We start from the raw sequence: 20604 nt of genomic DNA, 5'->3' as shown, positions 1-20604 counted from the left end.
TCTACAGTAACAGCTGAAGATTTCAGTGTCTCACCTGAAGTAATAGCTAGACCATCTAGGGAAGAGATCAATAAGGCAACAGTGAACTTCAACAACATTGTAACACTCCACCCAAAATCAGCAGAATACATATTCTCAAGTGCACATGAACATTCACCAAGATAGACCATGTTGTGCAACAGAATAATTCTCATTAGATTTTAAAATATTTAAATTCTACAAATTTAAATTTTAAAATATTTAAATTCTACAAAAGCATATCTTTTATTTTAAAAAGATATGCTTTTCATCCTTTGACCTTGAAACCTGTTTATGTTTTTCCGTCTGAAATGAATCTCTGGTAAGCATTCATTCTAGCTACCTTCAATAACATAAGGAAAATTGGAAAACTCACAAATAAGTGAAAATTGAACAAATTCTTAAACAACAAATTGATCTATGAATAAATCCTAGAAGAAAATAGAAAATACTTTGAGATGATTGAAAATAAAAACACAACATAGCAATATTCATAGGAAGCAGTGAAAGTAGCACTCAGAAAGAAATGTACAACTGTAAATGCCTATGTCAAAAAATATCTCAACTCAATATTCTAAGTTCAGCTTAAGGAAATAGAAATAGAAGAGGAAACTAAACCCAAAATTGACAGAATGAAGAAAATAATAAAGATCAGATAATATAATAAAGAAGGTAATAATAAAGAAAGTAGATGGAATAAACAATGGAAAAAGGGCTGGGTGCGGTGGCTCACACCTGTAATCCCAGCACTTTGAGAGGCCAAGGTGGGTGAATTATTTGAGGTAAGGAGTTGGAGACTAGCCTGACCAACATGGTGAAACCCTGTCTCTACTATAAATACAAAAAAAAAAAAAATTAGCTAGGTGTGGTGGCACATGCCTGTAGTCCCAGCTACTTGGGAGTCTGAGGCAGGAGAATCACTTGAACCTGGGAGGCGAAAGTTGCAGTGAGCCGAGATCGCACCATTGCACTCCAACCTGGGTGATAGATACTCCATCTCAAAAAAAAAAAAAAAAAAAAAAAAAAGAACAGGAAAAGACTGGAAACAGTAACACTGAACATTGGTTTTTTGAAAAATATGAACAAAGATGACAATCATATAGCTACATTGACCAATAAAAAAGACTCCAATTAATAAAATCACTAAAGAAACGGAGGCATTGTTAATGGCCTATTAGAAATAAAATGTTTATACCTTTTTATTATTTATAATAATTGTACTCCAACAAATTAGATAATGTAGATGAAAGGGACAAATTCCTGGAAACACACAAACTACCAAAATTGACTCAAAAAATAAATTTAAAAATCTAAACAGACCTATAACCAGTATAGAGTTTAAATTAATCCAAGTCTTCCCTCAAAATTCATAACTAGATGACTTTATTGGTGAATTTTACTAGACATTTAAAGAAAAATTAACATCAATCTTCTCAAACTCTTCCACAAAACAATAAAAGAGAAGGGAACAATTCCTAACTTGTTCTGTACATCTAGAATTACACTGATACCAATGCCAGACAAAGACACCACAAAAAACTACAGGCCACAATCAATCATGAATATAAATGTAATAATCCTCAAGACTACCCTAACATCAGAAACAAGACTATGCCTGCATTTACCACTGCTATTCAACATATACCGGAAATTTTAAAAAAATCCAAATGCAAGGAGAGTAGTAAAACGATCTCTATTTGCAAATATCATAATCCTATATGTAGAAAATTTTCAGCCAGGTGTGGTGGCTCACGCCTGTAATATCAACACTTACTGGTATTACTTATTGGTGACACTTATTGGGAGGCTGAGGCAGGCAGATCTCTTGAGGTCAGAAGTTTGAGATCTGCCTAGCCAAACATGGTGAAACCCTGTTTCTACTGAAAATACAAAAATTAGCCAGGTGTGGTGGCGTGCACCTGTAATCCCAGCTACTTGGGAGGCTGAGGTACAAGAATCACTTGAACCCTGGAGGCAGAGGTTGCTGTGAGCCCAGATCATGCCATTGCACTCCAGCCTAGGCAACGGAGCGAAACTCCATGTTAAAAAAAAAAAAAAAAAAAAATCCATGAATTTACAAAAAAATCTACTAAAACTAATCAATGAATTCAGTTAAGTTGCAGGGTACAAGATCAACACTCAAAAATCTGTTGTGTTTCAATAACCAGGAATGAATAATCTAAAAATGAAATTTTAAAAAAGAATCCTATTTAGAGTAGCATCTGTTATGGACTGAATATTTCTGTCACCCAAAATTGATATGTTGAAATTTTAACTTCCAATGTGATGGTATTAGGGGATGGTGCCTTTGGGAAATAATCAGGTCATGGTGGCACAGTCTTTATGATGGGTTAGTGTACTTACACGAAAAGACATAAGAACTTGCTTTTGTCTCTGTTCTCAGCCATGTGAAAACACAATGAAAAGACCACCATTCACAAACCAAATCTGTTGGCACCTTAATCTTGAATTTTCCAGCCTCCAGAAGTGTGAGAAATACATTACTATTGTTTAAGCCACTCAGTCTACTGGAATTTGTTATAGCAAACTGAACTGACTAAACAGCATTCAAAAGAACGTAACACCTAAGAGTAAATTTACCCAAGGACATAAAACACTTCAACACTAAACACTACAAAAGATTGCTATAAGAAATGATAGGACATATAAATAAAAGAGAAGATATCTTGTGTTCATGGATTGATAGATTTAGTTTTGTTAAGATGGCAGTAATACCCAATATTATGTACAGATTCAGTCTAATCCATATACAAATTTCAGTGACCTTTTATTTTCCAAAATGAAAAAGCCAGCCTTACAATTCATTTGTTATTGCAAAAGAGTATCAAATAGCCAAAACAATCTTAAAAATAAATAACAAAATTGAAAGATTCACTATTCTAAATTTCAAAGTTTACTATAACTTTAACAGTAATCCAAATAATATGGTGGTCCAGCATAAGGCAAAGCATATAAACAAACAAAATAAAATTGAGAGTACAGAAATAAACCCATGCATCTATGTCCAACTGATTTTTAACAAGTGTGCCAAGACCATTCAATGTGGAAGAAATCATCTTCTTCAACAAATGATGTTGGGACAACTAGATATCCTCATGCTAAAAGATGATTTTGGACCTCTGCTTCACACCATATACAAAAATGAATTAAAACAGATCAATTGCCTAAAGATAAGACATAAAGCTACAAGACTCTTAGAAGAAAACATATGGGTGAATCATGATGTTGAATTTGGCATGAGTTCTTCAATGATGACACTAAAATCACAAGAAACAAAAAAAAGATAAGTTTTACTTCATTTATCTAATGCACAATACTCTTGTGCCTCAAATGACATTCTTGAGAAAGTAAAAGACAATCCACAAAATAGGAGACAATACTTGCAAATCAGATACTTGATAAGGGTCTTGTATCCATAATATATAAGGAAGTTTTACAACTCAACAACAAAAAGACAAACAACTCAATTAAAAAATGGACAATGTACTTGGATAGATATTTTTCCAAAGAAGATATACAAAAACCGAAAAGTACATGAAAAGATGCTCAACATCATCGGTCATAAGGAAAATGCAAATAAATACCAAAATGAGATATGGCTTCACACCCACTAGGAAGGCAATAATAATAAAAACATTGAAAATAAGATGTGTTGGTGAGGATGTGGAAAAATTAGAACACTTGTACATTGCTGGGGGGAATGCAAAATTGTGCAGCACTGTAGAGAACAGGCTGACATTTTCTCAGCAATTCTACTCATCGATGTATACTCCAAATAATTGAAAAGAGGCACTCAGGAAGTACTTTATGCAAATGTTCACAGGATCACTACTCACAATAGCCAAAAGGGGGTAACAAACCAAATGCCCATTCATAAAATTATGGCTTACATGTAATAGAAAAATATACATTCATACAGAGGAATGAAGTATGAATACATGCTAGAATGTGGGTGAACCTCAAAACATTATGCTAAGTGAAAGAAGTCAGGAATTAAAAGTCACGTATTGTATGATTGCATTTATATAAACCATCTGAAATAGGTGAATCCACAGAGACGGAAAGCAGATTGCTGGTTACAGGGGCGTGGGAGACAGAGAAATGGTGATTGACTGCTTAATGGATACATGATTTTCTCTGGGGCTGAAGAAAATATTTTGGAACCAGAGAGAGTTGGTGGTTGTAAAATATTGTGAATACTACATGAGAATGAATTGTGCATTTAATTTTATGTTATACGATTTTAATTTCAATAAAAAAGATATAACTGAAAAGGTAGATACCCTGATCATTTAGCATTTAGAAGTCTACACTAACAGAAAAAGCAAAGCAAATAGCCTAGGTAGTAAGCAACCTCTTCAAAACTATAAAATAGAAACTCTTTTGTTAACGTGAAAAACAATACATGATATAGCACAATATCATGAACGAAAGCCAAATACATTTCTGAAATAAGTAAACGTAAATTGATTTATATCACCCAATAAATGAAAATTATTTTAAGATGAGATAAGAAAACAAAGAGCAACTCTTTTGCATACATGGGAAACACAGAAAAATTATTTCAGAGAAGTTAAAAGTAAAATTTTGGGCAAAGTCATGCTAGGGAAATGCAATCCAAAAATAAAAAGAAAACATTTCAACCTTAATATTGAAAAGACATATAATGGAATTCAAGGTTTTTATACACAAAAAGAACAACCAGCTGGAAAATATAAAGAAAGAAAATGTTTCTATTTATCATAGCATTTGAAAAGGCAAAATACCTTGTAATGATATTAATAAGAAATATGCAAGAACTTCTTGAAGAAAATTTCCATACATATTAAAAGAAACAAAAGGAGACTAAACAAATATAAATATATATCATGTTCTTGGATTGGATTTGATTTGTACATCATGAGGGTATTTTTCTTAATTTATAAATATGAAATCCAAAAAAAAAAAAAAAAACCAGCAGGCATTTTTCTTTTTCCTTTTAACTAGGTAAATTACCTAGCTGATTTTATAGTTCCTATATTTAATTTAAAAAAACGGAAAAATTCTAGAAGTGAAAAGAAAAAAATGAGCGAATTAAATTTACCAGAAAATAAAACAAAGCCTTAGGAACCAAAATGCCATTTTATTGGGGTGCATAAACAGACATTCAGTCAACATGATATAACAGAAAAGTATTTTAAAAGTGAAAAAAATATAGACTAAACACGGGAATTTAATAAAAGTTAAAGTTAATATCTTCAAGCAGTATGGAAAAGATGGACGATTAAAAAATCTTGTGATGCCCTCACGGGGGAAAATTAAGTTGGTTGCATACCTCACATCTTATACTAGGATAAATTGCAAATAGATACATTATTTAAAGGTAGAAAATAACTATAAAGGTTTCAGAAGGAACGTGAGATCTTTCCTTAACACGTTTAAATGTAAAAGGCCTTTCTAATCACAACCCCAAATCCAGAATCCTTTTAAAAAACGGATAAATTTGACAGAAAAAAACTTTATGCAGAATTAAGACAAATGACAGCATGGGAGGAAATGCTTGCAATTTGTAATATAAAGAATTAATCTGCTTGAGATATAAGGAGCTCACAGAAATCAAATTAAAAATGACCAAAGTCCAATGAAAAAAATGGAAAAAAAATATGAACAGATGGCTCACAAAAAATAAAAATAGAAATGAAAAACTGGAAGAATGTAAAGACAGAAATACAAATGGTTCTTAAAACATATAAAATAATGGCTTAAAGAAAGCTAAGAGATGCTATTTTTTCACCTGATGTTCTTTTGCTGCCAGCGATAGCATCACATTTTATAATCCCTATAGGACCACTTAGCAATAACTGTCAAAATTCAAAGTCTGTCCCACACATAGGCTGACATATGAGAAGTTACGGATGCACACAATTATTTTTTGCAGCACCTGCATTGCAAAAGATGGACACCAAGAAGTCTATTGGTAGGAGAATGATTAAATACATTAAATTCATACAATGGAATACTATGCATTTTTTTAAATATGAGCAACTCTGTACACAGGCAACAAAATATCTGCAATATACATTGTTAAGTAAAGAATGCAGGTTATAATCTCATTTTCAAATCATACGTATTGCAAATATGGTTTTTAAGTGTTTACTATAGGAAAGGAGGAAAGCAGAACTACATTTGCATTTGTTTGTGTTAACATAGAGAGAGTCTGAAGTCTACATAGGAAACTAAAAGTGAGGTGAGTGTGGGCAGGAACAGATGGGAAAAAGAGCAATCCACACTCTTTGTGCTTTTTTATTTTTTGCAACATGTGAATGCATTACCTATTCAAAATTTAGATTAAAATTAAAAAGAACAAATGAACAGAAAAGACATGAGACTACATTCTGATAAACCCCTCTTGTCTTCTTCTGTTTTGTGAAGTTTACCTCTGCCCTCACTGTCTGGACAAAAGTATGGGGGAGAGCAAGCATAGGAACTCAAAATATCAGATGGACGTAGCCCTGCTCCTTTGAACCTCCATATCCCGGGAATACATAACATGATTTCATCTCACGACCTGATGTTATGTATAATACAATAGGATAATATATAGAATATACTAATAATATTATAATATATAATATGCTAATAATAATACATTGTTTCCCCAGAAGATAATATATTAATTTTATTATACATAATTATTATAATACATTATATATTATATAATGTATAATTATATATTATATGCTAATAATACTAATAATATATTATTATCTTTTCCCAGAAGACTTCTTATTTTACTGTGCAAGTAAAATGCTTCATTGAGTACAACCTTTTTTAACAAAATGCAACCTGCCTCTATCCCCCTGCTAAATGTCCATGCACACTAACATTTATATACTGGTCAAGGGTTTGCTGACATCACAAGGGCAACCTCTTCATCCTAAAGGTTGGAGCACTGCAAGCAAGCATCCCAGGTAAGCATCCCAGTTCAGCACCCCTGGATCTGTGGGAAGCGGTCACCACTCCAGGAAGACCACAGCATACTGTCCAATTCACAAGCACATTGGAGTATAGCAGCTGCATCATTTGGTGCAATTTATAGCATTTTGGGGGGTAGGGGAAAATGTGTAAAGTAAACCTTTTCCAAGGAACTTTTTAAAACTGTAACTTTGGCCCTTAAGATCTCCTGGCTTTCTTTTCCTTCTTAGGAAACAGTGTGCTGCTTATTAAAAGTTGCAAACATGATTTGGGAAAATGTTGAGCAATAAATAATAGATTTACAAGTAGTTTAGTACTTGTGTTGTATCTAGGACAATTAAAGTCACACAGAAAAAAACACAGATGAAAAGAGCATGCCTGGGAATCATTACCAGGGCCAACTCACATTCATTATCTGTGCTTGTTTTGTTTTGCCCATTCCTCTTTGCCTAGCTTAACCTCCAGATACTCCTGAACTCGTAGTTGGTTCACAACACAAAACTTCCTCCTGCCCCTGCCTGCTTTGCTGCCCTCCACAGCATTTCATCTCATCTGTATTTTACTTGTTCATTTGAGGGCTGCTAGGTCTTTTGTTTGTTTTCTCCTCATCAAGAGGTAAGCTCTTTCAAAGTAGAAAACCACATATATGGACTTGCGATGGTTTGGCTTAGACTTTTCAACTTTACAAAGGTATGAAAGCCACATACATTCAGGAGAAATCATACTTCAGTCCGGTATTCAAAACATAATATGGGCTACTCAATACTTTCCTATAAAATGGGCTTCGTGTGAGATGATTTTGTCCAATTGCAGGCAAATGTAAGTGTTCTGAGCATGTTTATGATAGGTGAGACTAAGCTATGATATTTGGTAAGTTAGATGTCCTAACTGCTTTTTTCAATGTACGTTATTTTCAGCTTAGGGTGGGTTTATCAGGACATAACTCCATCGTAAGCCGAGGAGCATTTGTACATATTTTAATCACTGATACCCCCAGTGAACATAAAGTAATTAGAAATTGTATGTTCTTAATAAATAAATGTAAAATAAATGAATCAACGAATGTGTGAGTGAACAAATGGTTCTTTTTTAGAACATTTTTGTTCCTTAGTTATCTTACATAAACAAACGTTACTATAGAGCAGCAATTTCCATTTCTTTTCAGAGAGAGGTCGATACATCATAAAGTGGCATAGTCACAAAAATTTGTGAAAACTGGATGAAACAAAGTTAAACAAATATTTTTTTATTAAAGTAGGACTACTTAGATTCAATAACTTGCTAATGTGCCTTGTGACCCAAAGAAAAATATATAAGATGCTATGTTTCCAAATTTATTTGACACTGAAACTCTTATTTCAAGGACCATTTCTCTGCATTAATATTCTGGGTGATACATATTGGGAAATGACATTAAAAGTTGTTTCTTTGTGAACCTGGATTCAGGCCACTATTACAGAAAACACTTGTCTAAAATTAAAACTAAAAAAAGCTTCAAATAACTGAAAAATGTAAAACATTCTACCTCTGTGAGAAAATGGTAAATTATCAAGCAATAATTTGACATTGGAAATTTATTTTAAAAATACAGTTTTTTAATAATCTGTTCAGTTTTATTTTCCTCTTTCTATGATTTTTACAACTGAATATAACAGGAGAATTTGTGTTTGTGAAGATGGTCTTGACTCATTCTAAAAGACAAAATGCTGTCTAAATAATAAAAATTAAATTTGATTTAGTATTGATTTTTATTTTATTGTAATGTTAATTATTTAACATTTCTAAGTATTAGTGCCTCTAAGGTCATTCTCCTTATTAGATCATTACTTAAGCCTTAATTATTATTTATTCCCAAGTCATTTTGAATAAATGTAAGTTTATTATTTTTTATTTGGTTATAAGAAGTTTTGAGAGGAATGATTGACTTTAGATGCAATTCAAATATAGTCTTTAGACTTGAAACTTACAAATATTTGGAGTGGACTGAATTCTAAGTAGAAAAAGTACTGGGGATATTTTATTACCTTTTTGTATAGTTGGTGTTTCACTGTCTGCAATCAGTTGCAAGCAGTCTTGAATGACTAAAAAGCAAAAATTTATCATTTTAGTTACTTGAGTAGAAATAATAAAGAAATGAACTGAGAACACAAAGCTACAAACCCATTCTTCCAGAAACACTAAATCAATTACACTTTTTACATTGATTGCATAATATTATTCTTAAAGTTACTTTATGATATTTGCCCATTGATTTATATATATATTTATATATATCGTATATCTATGAAATTCATGACATTTCAGAAAAGCTCTATGTGCTGTTAAAATATAATAGGTATATCACCTGTACAGTTTAACCTAATTTGCTTTGAAAAGTGGCTGAAGAGAAAGCAAGTTTAATCATTTGTTTAGCACATCTACCAAATACATGAAACAGTTAACCTTATAAGATCATTCTAGTCTTTTGCTTTAAAAAATCTAACATGAAATCATGACTTATTACCACAGAAAATACTATTTCTGACACTTCTGAAAGTTAAAAAATGCCAATATTTATTGAACAGATTTAAGTGCAGACAGTGTTCCAAGACTTAGTATATATCACTTCCATTTATCCTCACAGGAATCCTAAAAATTAGAGATTGGAAACTAAGGCTGGGAAAGTGTAAACTGCTTGTTCAGGAACTCAGAGACAGAAAGTGATGGGACCAGAATTTAAACCCCACCTGTTTCACTCTGGATCCAAAGTCAAACTTTTGGTAAAATATACTGGACCAAAGAGAGAAAGAGAGATAGAACATCTTTTACAAATAAAATGCAAGACTTCCATGAGACTGCATATAATCAGTAAAGCTTCCTGAAAACATCAATTAACATCATATATTACATATTGAATATTTCAGTCAATATTTAAGAAACTAACATTGCGTTAAATAAGGAGAAATGCCTTTAGGCAAAAGCAAATTAAGGACACCTGCTGGAAGGTGTAGGGAAGATACAATAAAGCAGTAAACATCTGTGAAAAATATGAAACATAAATCTAAGCTTGCATGTTTTAGATTAAGAAAATATTAGTTTAGTTTTTTATCTAGCAAATATTTTACTCAGAGTTAACATAATACTTTATGAAGATGATTCTCAATGCATACAGCCTCCAGAGTAGCTGGGACTACAGGCGCCCGCCACCACACCCGGCTAGTTTTTTGTATTTTTAGTGGAGACGGGGTTTCACCATGTTCCAGGATGGTCTCCATCTCCTGACTTGGTGATTCGCCCGCCTCGGCCTCCCAAAGTGCTGGGATTACAGGCGTGAGCCACCGCGCCCAGCCATGACTTCCTATTTCAAGTCATCCTTTCCCTGTTTCCCAAAAGCTTCAGTAGGAGATGGCTATGGTCTGAATGTCTGTGTTGCCCCCAGATTCCTATGTTGAAACCTAACTGCTGAGGTGATGGTATTAGGAAGTAAAGCTTTGGGGAGGTGATTATGCCTTGAGGGCAGAGCACTCATGAATGGAATTAGTATCCTTATAAAAGAGATCCCAGAGAGCCAGCTTGCCCTTTTTTCCCACATGAGAACCCAGTGAGGAGGCATCATCTACAAGCCCAGGAAGCAAGTCCTCATCAGATACCAAAATCTTCAGCCATCTTGGTCTTGGACTTCCGGCCCCCTGAACTAGGAGAAATAAATCTCTGCTGTTTATAAGCCACCCAGTCTATGGTAGTTTGTTACAACAGCCTTGAATGAACTAAAGCAGATTTAGATACTCTGTGTAGTCAGAGAGAAGTTTACCTAATAAGTAATGCCTTGACACTATGAAAATGTCTCCATTTTAGTCTCCACAGCCCAATTAAAACTTGGCCACAACCTACACGTTGAAAAACAGTGTTCTATTCTCTCATGTAGTAGCAGAAATCTAACATTTAGCAGAAAATGTGCTTTAAAGAGAAAAGTTTATTTCAAGAACTGTTCTTCAGAAGAGAAAATAAGATATAAAATTGACGTTTCAATAATGAGGTGTAAATTACAGCCACTGAAGTTGTGTAAGTATGCTCTGATGTTTGAACAATGATAAAATTGCCTAGGGTTGCAGAATGTATACAGAATGAACAATTGTCCTTGTTCCAGAGAAAGTTACTTGGCTTTTCCAAGACAACTCGCTTTAGGAAATTTGATAGCTATTATCAAATTTCAACTGTTTCAGCTATTATCAACTTATCTCCTATTCAGTCTTTTAAGACTTTCTTTCTCATTCAACATAGATCTGGTCTTAGGCTGGAAATTAGCACTCAGCTAAAGATTTGTCTCACAAAGAAAGGAGCAAAAAAGGCGATATTATTTTTAATGTCTTCCAGTAGCATAGATATCTAACCACAAGAGTTTTGAAAATGCATAGTCTAACATAAGAAACACAATTTGATAACAATTGTCATATTAATTGATTATTGTTTGGTTCTCAAATGCCTTTTACACATCTCTCCCTCTACTGCAATTGAAAGGAATTACACAAGAGGTTAAGAATAGATTTTTTATGTTTGTTATTTTTTTTTCTTTTAACTAAGCAAGGCAATAATATACATTAAAACCTTTCTGAGCCTATGGAGACACATTTCTGAATATACGTTTCTGGGGATTATGATGTAATAATGTATAAAATACGTAATCTTATAAAATACCATTTTACAGCGTAAGAAAATTTACTCATCATAATAAACTTCACATAAAATATTTCTAAAAACAAAATATTGTAATGACAAAAATGTTTACAAAATAAAATTGCCAAAATAAGAACTTTAAGGACAAAAATAATTTGCTATTGATCAATATTTGACATAATAAAATTCAATACTTCACAATTAGAGTGTAATTTAAATACTATCCATATGGGAAACATATTTACAGTTTGAAAGGCCACCTTTTGAAGCATAATGTCTAAATACCATTTAATCAGAAAAAGTGATTTGAAAGTTTAGATAATTGTTACTATCTGTTATACTATTTTCTGTACTGGAATGAATCCATTAAAACTTGAAACTGGTTTATTACACATTATTTCAACAGAGTTAAATCTATTTTTTTTATTTTTTATTTTTTGAGGCGGAGTCTCGCTCTGTCGCCCAGGCTGGAGTGCAGTGGCGTGATCTCGGCTCACTGCAAGCTCCGCCTCCCGGGTTCCCGCCATTCTCCTGCCTCAGCCTCCCGAGTAGCTGGGACTACAGGCGCCGCCACCACGCCCGGCTAATTTTTTTGTATTTTTAGTGGAGACGGGGTTTCATTGTGTTAGCCAGGATGGTCTCGATCTCCTGACCTCGTGATCCGCCCGTCTCGGCCTCCCAAAGTGCTGGGATTACAGGCTTGAGCCACCGCGCCCGGCCAACAGAGCTAAATCTAATATGAACTACCATAAATAATGCAATTATTGCAGATTGTGTGTGGCTCCCATGAAAAACAGAAAAACATTACACACACAGCTTTCCCATTACGTTTATCCCATCCGTACCACCTGCACCCACGGATTCTTCATAGTGCTTCTCATTCATCTCATTCAAGAAGCCTCCTCCAGCTTTCAGTCTGGATGAGATGTGCGTCCTGTCTCTTCCTTTATCTCTTTGTGTTTTTTTTTTCCTGTCATCTTATTTATTACACCATACATCATTAAAGAAGGAGGATCTTGGATGGCAATGCCTCACTTTCATTTCTGCATAACTTATCATTTGGTAGATATAAGCTATGACGAATGTAGCAGTTTAATTTTTCTTGAACTAGCTTCAAATAATCAGTGGCAGAAAAATGTTAACTAGAGAAAACCACTAAAGATCTCAATATTGATCTAATATTTGACGTCGACTTATGAAGAAAATGGGGAAAGCATGATATTAAAGTAACACTTTCACTGAAATGAAAATACATGAATTTAGAGGGTGAAATGAAAATACATGAATTAGTTTATAAGGTGTTATTTGACCATCGACAAGCAGTGTGCTTTGGTTGCTTACTTTAAAAAGTAATAAAATTTGAGAACTTTGAATTTTGAGAGAACTAGATTGAGAAGTATATATTGGCCTACTAGAAATCCTTGTAAGAGTTCTCAGTCTTGGGAGGGGTCTGCCTGACAGACCTTGTGCTTGAGGAAAATCATGTTCGTGTGTGTGTGTGAAGTGAGCTCCTGTGAAGGGAGGGTGACAGCAAAGGTCTCAGTGATTGACTGGGAAAAGAAATAGGGTGAGGATGGTTTGCCCTCAAATGCAGTTATGCAAATGCAGCATCTAAGATACATTGTGAAGAAAAATTGAAGTCATGACCAATAGTCATGTGTGTTTGAAAGAGAATTAAACATTTATAATAAAAATGTGTTTAATTTTGGAGAATTCAGAAAGATAATAGCACTATAGTGCTCCAGAGAAAGTAAGAAAGGGGTGCTGGGTATTTTTTGGAAGGGGGTGTGGGAAAGGAGTTGATAGAATAGAAATAACCACAGCTGATGGAGTAATGATAGATATTTCAAATGATAACTTTCTTTTCTTTTTCTTTTTTTTTTTTTTTGAGACAGGGTTCTGCCCTTGTTGCCCAGGCTGGAGTGCAGTGGCACAATCTTCGCTCACTGCAAACTCCACCTCCCAGGTTCACATGATTCTCTCGTCTCAGCCTTCTGAGTAGCTGGGATTACAGGCTTGCGCCACCACACCTGGATAATTTTGTATTTTTGGTGGAGACAGTTTCTCTGTGTTGGTCAGGCTGGTCTCAAACTCCTGACCTCAGGTGATCCACCTGCCTCAGCCTCCTGAAGTGCTGGGGTTACAGGTGTGAGCTACCACACCCGGCCTCAAATGATAATTTTCTATAACTTGCGTGTGTGTGTGTGTGTGTGTGTGTTTGTATAGACAGAATCCTAAGCAGTAATTGATCATTGTCATGTATCCACTCATATTTTAACTATGTTTTATGCTTAAAGCAATATAGGAGATGTAAAATTGCAGGCCTTTTGCATTGCCTCATAGGCACTAAGAGTAAAAAAAAAAAAAAAAAGGCATTTTCATCACTTAATGTTGCTTCAGTTTACTATTTATCTAATATTTTAATTTTAAATTGATAATTTTATACTTATATCATCATCTGTGTTTCTCCATGACTTCACTGAATTATGTTAGAATATTTCAATTTATTAATAATATATTCTCAGAATGCACTGAATATCAGGATCCTGCCAGTGAAGAACAGTAGCTTCATGATATCACATGTAAACCAACCTGATGTCAAGTAAGATAAAGCCAAAAATATAAACACAGATGAACACCTGTATAAAGTTACTAATGAATTGCACAATCAGCAATTAAGTCTTCACCTTCCCCTTGGACATTTCCATTTGGATGCCTTAGCGATGCTTCAAATTCAACGTCTAGAATATAATGCTTTACCTTTCTCATGCATACTTATTTTCTTTCTGAGTGAATATATAACTATCCTCTGAGTTGTCCAAGTTACCAACTTTATAAACATGCCTGATTTCTCCCTTCTCAGTCTTGGAGTTCAACTAATAATGAAGTTTGAATGGTTTAAATTTTTAACTTTTGTTCAATTTAGATTCCATCTCTTATCCACTTCATTTTAACAAATTTACTGAGGACTTAATCTATGTCAGGTGTTGTGCTAAGACTAGAAAAAAAAAAAAAAAAAATCAGCGGATGCCATCCCTGCCCCCAGGGAGTTTACAATCCAGTGGAAGAAATGGGTATTACTCATCATCATCATCACACGGACAGAATTAAAGTTTCAACTTTAATTCCTGGTGCCCGGGCTGGGCATTTGATCCAATCAGGAAGGCTTCTCTGGGAGGTGACACTTCAACTAAAACCAGAAAAAAAGAGGAGCAATAGGAGCATCACGGACAAAATTAACAGTTCATGAATCTATGCAGAGGGTGATGTTAGGAGGGACACAGAGAGAGAAGGAGGAAGATGAGGAGCATAGCAGCCCAAATTCGGATCCCTACCTCACCATTCCTGACAACTCCATTAGCCTACCAAGTTGTGTCTCTCTTTTCCACAATTCCTAGTCCATCATTTGCATTTCCTCCTGAATTATCTTTCTAAGTGCAAATTTGTTCTTCTCATTCGAATGCTTACAATTCACTCACTGCATCTCCCTGGAATACAAACCAGTTCCTCCACGCCCTGGCCCAGTCAATATTCAGTCTCATGCATGTCACCCACCCACACCCGGTTGTACTTAAACACACCTCAGAATGACAGGTCATCTTCTGTGCTTCCACGACTGTATGTCTGCTGTTCCCTCCTACGAAATATACTTTACCTTCTATCCAGTGGAACTCCATTCATCCTTCAGTACTCAAATCAAATACAAACTTTTTCTACAATCCTTTAAGCTACATATTTGATCCCACTATACTTTACATATCATCTACTGAAATACATGTTACTATACACACGATTGTTTCTGTAACTGTTTCTCTCCCTAGATTGTGAATCACTTGATATTAAGGACAATCATTCACAAATTTTCAGTGTCTGATTTACAGCAAACTTAAAAAAAATCCGTAGAATAATATACAAAACAATATTTACATGAAATATAGCACTCAATTTTTCCAAACAATTCTTAAAAACCAGTCACTAAATCCAGCTTTATGAAACATGTTAAATCAAATTAAGTCAATGCTTGAGGGAAAAGGGGTTCCGTAAAACAAAACAATTTCCATGAATTGTGGACCCTCTCATAATAGACTTTGAACCCTCAGTTATGTAGCAAACACTTTCCCAAGAGAAAATCTTAGTAATACATTTTTTAATCTCTATCCACAGGAGTGTAGCACTCTATAATATTTTTAAAGTAAGTGGTTGTGCACCATTTCCCTAAAATGTCTTAATTTGTAATTTCCAGAGGCTCCAGTGGGGCAGACAAAGAGAAAAAGGCCTGAAAGTGAGACTTCATAGCTGCTGTCAGGAGCTGTCACAGCACAGTTATTCCCCTTTCTCTTACCCTTCCCTGTGTCAACCTGATGAGGAGGAGGTGGAGGAGGAAGAGAAGGGGAGGAGGAGGATGAGGAGGGGAGGAGGAGGAAGAGGAGGGGAGGAGGAGGAAGAGGAGGGGAGGAGGAGGAAGAGGAAGAGGAGAGGAGGGGAGAAGGAGGACAAAGAGAAGGGGAGGAGGAGGAAGAGAGGAGGAGGAAGAGAAGGGGAGGAGGAGGAAAAGGAGAAAGAAGAGAAAGGGAGGAAGAAGAAGAGAAGGGGAGGATGAGGAAGAAAAGGGGAGGAGGAGGAGGAAGAGAGGGGAGGAGGAAGGGGAGGAGGAGGAAGGGAAGGGGAGGAGGAGGGAGAGGAGGGGAGGAGGGGAGGAGGAGGGAGAGGAGGGGAGGAGGAGGGAGAGGAGGGGAGAAGGAGGGAGAGGTGGAAGAGGAGGAAGAAGAGAAGGGGAGGAGGAGGAAGAAGAGGAGGAGAGGAGCAGAGGCGGAGGTGGGGAGAGGAGCAGAAGCAGAGGAGAGGAGTGGGGAGGAAGAAAGCTTGCATTTGCAAAAACTCTTCAGCAGATCAGCACTTGGAAAAATTTACAAATTTAGAAGAGGAAAGGGATAATATAAAGATGTTTGCATGGGATAAGCCTCTATGCCTACTAAAACAAGACCTTTTCTTGAATTATTTCTGTTTCCTATTTCTACCTTGTCCTCATAACCTCAGATATTCTGTCCTCTTACCCAAGTCTGCTCCATCTTCAAACCCACTTCAGCTCTCTTGACCACAGTCTAGATAATCTCGCAGTCTGTGATCTCTACTACTAACAGCATTCTCTGATTCCTCAACTTGATGTCTCTCTCACTAGCAATAATCGTAATACCCTGGAGCTTGTCAGACCCAATACTTTTTCTCAAATCTGGTGTCACATTTGAAAATTAAGCATGTACAGCTATTATCATTGAAAAAAATCAGAATTTACAGTCAATAGATAATGAATTCAAATCTTACCTCTCCAATCAATTAGTCGTCAAACCATGAGTTTGACACTTAATTTTGAAGCATTTTAAATCTGTATAATGATGTCAGAGACATGTGAACCAGAGCAACTCCATCTTGAATAGGAGCTGGGTAAAATAACTGAGACCTAGTGGGCTGCATTCCCAGATGGTGAAGGCATTCTAAGTCACAGAATGAGATAGGAGGTCAGCACAAAATACAGGTCATAAAGACGTTGCTGACAAAACAGATTGCAGTAAAGAAGCCAGTCAAAACCCACCAAAACCAAGATGGCGAGGAGTGACCTCTGGTGGTTCTCACTGCCACACTCCCACCAGCGTCATGATCGTTTACAGATGCCATGGCAACGTCAGGAAGTTACCCTATATGGTCTAAAAAGGGGAGGCATGAATAATCCACCCCTTGTTTAGCATATCATCAAGAAATAGCCATAAAAATGGGCAACTAGCAGCCCTCGGGGCTGCTCTGTCTATGGAGTAGGCATTCTTTTAGTCCTTTACTTTCCTAATAAACTTGCTTTCACTCTGTGGATTTGCCCTGAATTCTTTCTTGCATGAGATCCAAGAACCCTTTCTGGGGGTCCGGATCGGGACTCCTTTCCTGTAACATTTCTCTGGTAACCACAGAAGGGACCATAGTACAGAAACCCTCGACCCAAAGATTAACTTTGGGTAAGTTTTGGGTCCTGTAACAATGGGAATAGCAATATCCATTTCATACTGTTGTGAAAATAGACTGAAGTCATAATTTAGATGTGTTTTATGAATTGTAAGTAACATCTATTTTATTGTTCTTTTAAATTTTGCATCAATTTGGCTTAACTTCTCCAACTATTAAATAATTAGCTTGCTGAGAGAGGCAATTTATTTTCTGGGTTGCAGTTTTCTCATCTAAAACGAAAACAATAATGCCCAGCTAACAGAGTTGTTCAGAAGTTAAATGATATACATTCCCAGAGCCCAACACAGTGTTTACACCTGAAACATGCTTAATAATTGTTACATTGCTCTCCTCTTCTCTGTATATTATGGAGTGCCTACCTCAGATATTTGCAGAAACAGTGGGTGACAAATCTATTTGAAGAGAAACCTTCTCTTTCTCTAACTCTTCAGAAACGTTAGTGTCTTTTAAAAAAATATATCGCTACGACAAAAATGCAGCTGCTCAATGCAGTTCTTTTAAGTAGGAGTTGATCTATAAAAAGAATAAGCATTAAAACTAACATTTTCCATTCACATGGAAGTATTGATAAAAACAACACAGGCATAAACATTTTGAATTTATTTAAAAAATCACCTACCCATGTCTGCAATGTTAAAAAAAAATAAGTCAAAAGTATAAAGAATTATTGAGCTTTCAAGAAGAGACAGAAGGGCTTAATTAACCTGGCCTCTCCATTCAAAATGGAGCCACACTTCTTTCCCTTCCTCACCCTTCACATTCCTGATACCCATTACCTGGCCCTAACCATTTAACGTTTTCAACATATTTACCATGTTTTGGTATTTTAATTTGCTAATTAACTATATGTACTATCATTTTTCTGTTTCTCTTCAACTCACGATAATGTAAGATTGTGTAAAAGAGACATAATATCACATGTGGCTGTGTGGAATGATTTGTTTCCTAGCTCTTCCGTTTCCCAAAATCTCAAGCTTAACAAGAACAGGTCAAAGATTTGGTTGGAAGGTCAGTGTTTTCAATTTTAAATACTTTTCCAGAAATTGAGCAGAAGACAGTTCTTGCAACATTGAAAAAAAGTCTCAGTATTGAAGCAGGGGAAAAGAAAAAATAACTCTCAGGGAAAGCTCTGGTCAAAGATCACCTAAGCAGCAGCCAGCTGGTTCTGTTCCACGAAGGAACACACCCTTGCTGGGTAAGAGGCTCAAGTTAGACTAATTTTGATAAGGGCTGGATGGTCAAGTTCTACACTGCATGCTTCCAACACTCATGTTACAGCCTGGAACTCACAGCTAAGCCAAAATGCCAACCGGGCAAAGACTGGACATTACAGACTGGTCAGACATCTCATCTTTCCTTGCAAAGCAGCTGGACTTTGGATTTCAAAAAAGAAGACTCAAAAATAGTATTGATATCTTTACTTTTAGCAACTAGAAAGGTTTATCCTATAGAAAACTTAAGTTATAATATTAGGTGTTTGTTTATATATGCTACATTCAAAATTTTAATTTAAAAACTGGTAAATACAGTGTGATATCCTGATGGATCCTAAAACATAAAATCATTAGTGGAAAAACTCGTGAAATTCAAATTAAGTGTAGAATTTAGCTAATAGTTAAGTCTCAATGTTGGTTTCCTTTTTGTAATGAAATACCACAGTCATATAAGATGTTAGGATTAGGGAAGCTGGATGGGGTACATGCCAACACTCTGTACTCTTCGCAAGCTCTGTGTAATTCTTACACAATCCCAAGCTCACTTAAAAATGAAGAAAAATATAACTTAAAGTAGATTGACCAAAATCTCACAATAATTATTTGGAAGGTAAACTATGGACAATTTTTTCTATTCTTGCTTTATATTACTTTGAATTGTTCATGTTTTTACCATTATTTTATTATTATAATTGAGACAATTATAATAAACATTATCAATAAAAATAATTTTGTCTTTCTGTAACCTAAAACACATAAATTTCCAATAGTTATTAAATAACAGGAAAGAAAATACAAAGGTTACCTAATTTTAACAATGAACCTTTTTAGGTCAGTGATAACCCATTCGAAACAATTCACTTTCTTGACAGACTCTAAAGACGTTTATCTTTAGGTTCTTAAAATTAATAAAATTATAGTTAAGTGATGTTCAAAATGTGGATCTTCATGATTCCATTTGTAAATAAATTTTATTATGTAATATTTTCAAAGCCATATTGTTTTAGTTATTTTTTAAATTGGGAATATCTCCAAACAGAGTTATGGGCTTAAAAGTGAATTTTTGGCTAATATGAGCTATTTGGCAATTTTTTAATCCTGGATTTCCCCACATTTCTGTTTATTATACTACAATCAAAAATGGTATTATGAAATGCATTAAGCTTAATGAGATTTTGGTTTGAAACACAAAGTAATTAAGAAAAACAAAACTAAAGCCAAAGTACTAAATTCTAAAATTAAGAAATTAAGTAAAATCACTGTTTACCCATGGGATGCCTGGAAGAGAGTATCACTGGGACATGTTGGCTGATGGTAATTCCCCTCCCTTCATCTACAGTTTGTGTGAAGTTCCAATAAAAATACTTGGTTCTAAAACATGTAGACAATTAATAAACATGAACATAAATAAACACTTTAAAAGTAAAAAGGACAACTTACAGTTTTGAGTCCTATTGAAAATAAATCAGAACTTGAATGAAAACAAAAATCTAAGAAAGCTGCATAGAATTTTCTCAATGCCAAAAAATTTCTACTAAAAAAAGTCCTTGTGTTACAACTTTTTTGGGAATATAAACATTAATTTTGGAGTATGCTAAACAAAATAAATTTTCCCTCCACCAAAAAATAGTATCTAGAGCAACATTCAAATGAATTTCATAATTTTATTAACAAGGAATAGTAGACATCACCTGTCATTAAGATTCTTATCTTCAAACCTTCCACCTTGGAT

The 20604-nt window shown here is 34.9% G+C and overlaps 1 protein-coding gene across 1 annotated transcript in view; it reads right to left on the bottom strand.

The window, feature by feature from the left end:
- The window catches only part of TNFSF13B (TNF superfamily member 13b), a 39366-nt gene that overhangs the window by 12415 nt on the left and 6347 nt on the right, over positions 1 to 20604 (bottom strand). The window contains exon 3 of the mRNA XM_050767072.1: positions 9018 to 9074. Coding sequence (XP_050623029.1) covers positions 9018 to 9074 — 57 coding nt within the window. The remainder of the gene's footprint in view (positions 1 to 9017; positions 9075 to 20604) is intronic.

This window comes from Macaca thibetana, chromosome 17 (genome assembly GCF_024542745.1).
Source record: "Macaca thibetana thibetana isolate TM-01 chromosome 17, ASM2454274v1, whole genome shotgun sequence".
NCBI classification, from domain to species: Eukaryota; Metazoa; Chordata; class Mammalia; order Primates; family Cercopithecidae; genus Macaca; species Macaca thibetana.
Note: the sequence above shows the minus strand (reverse complement) of the source record. Positions and strands in the feature narration are given on the sequence as shown.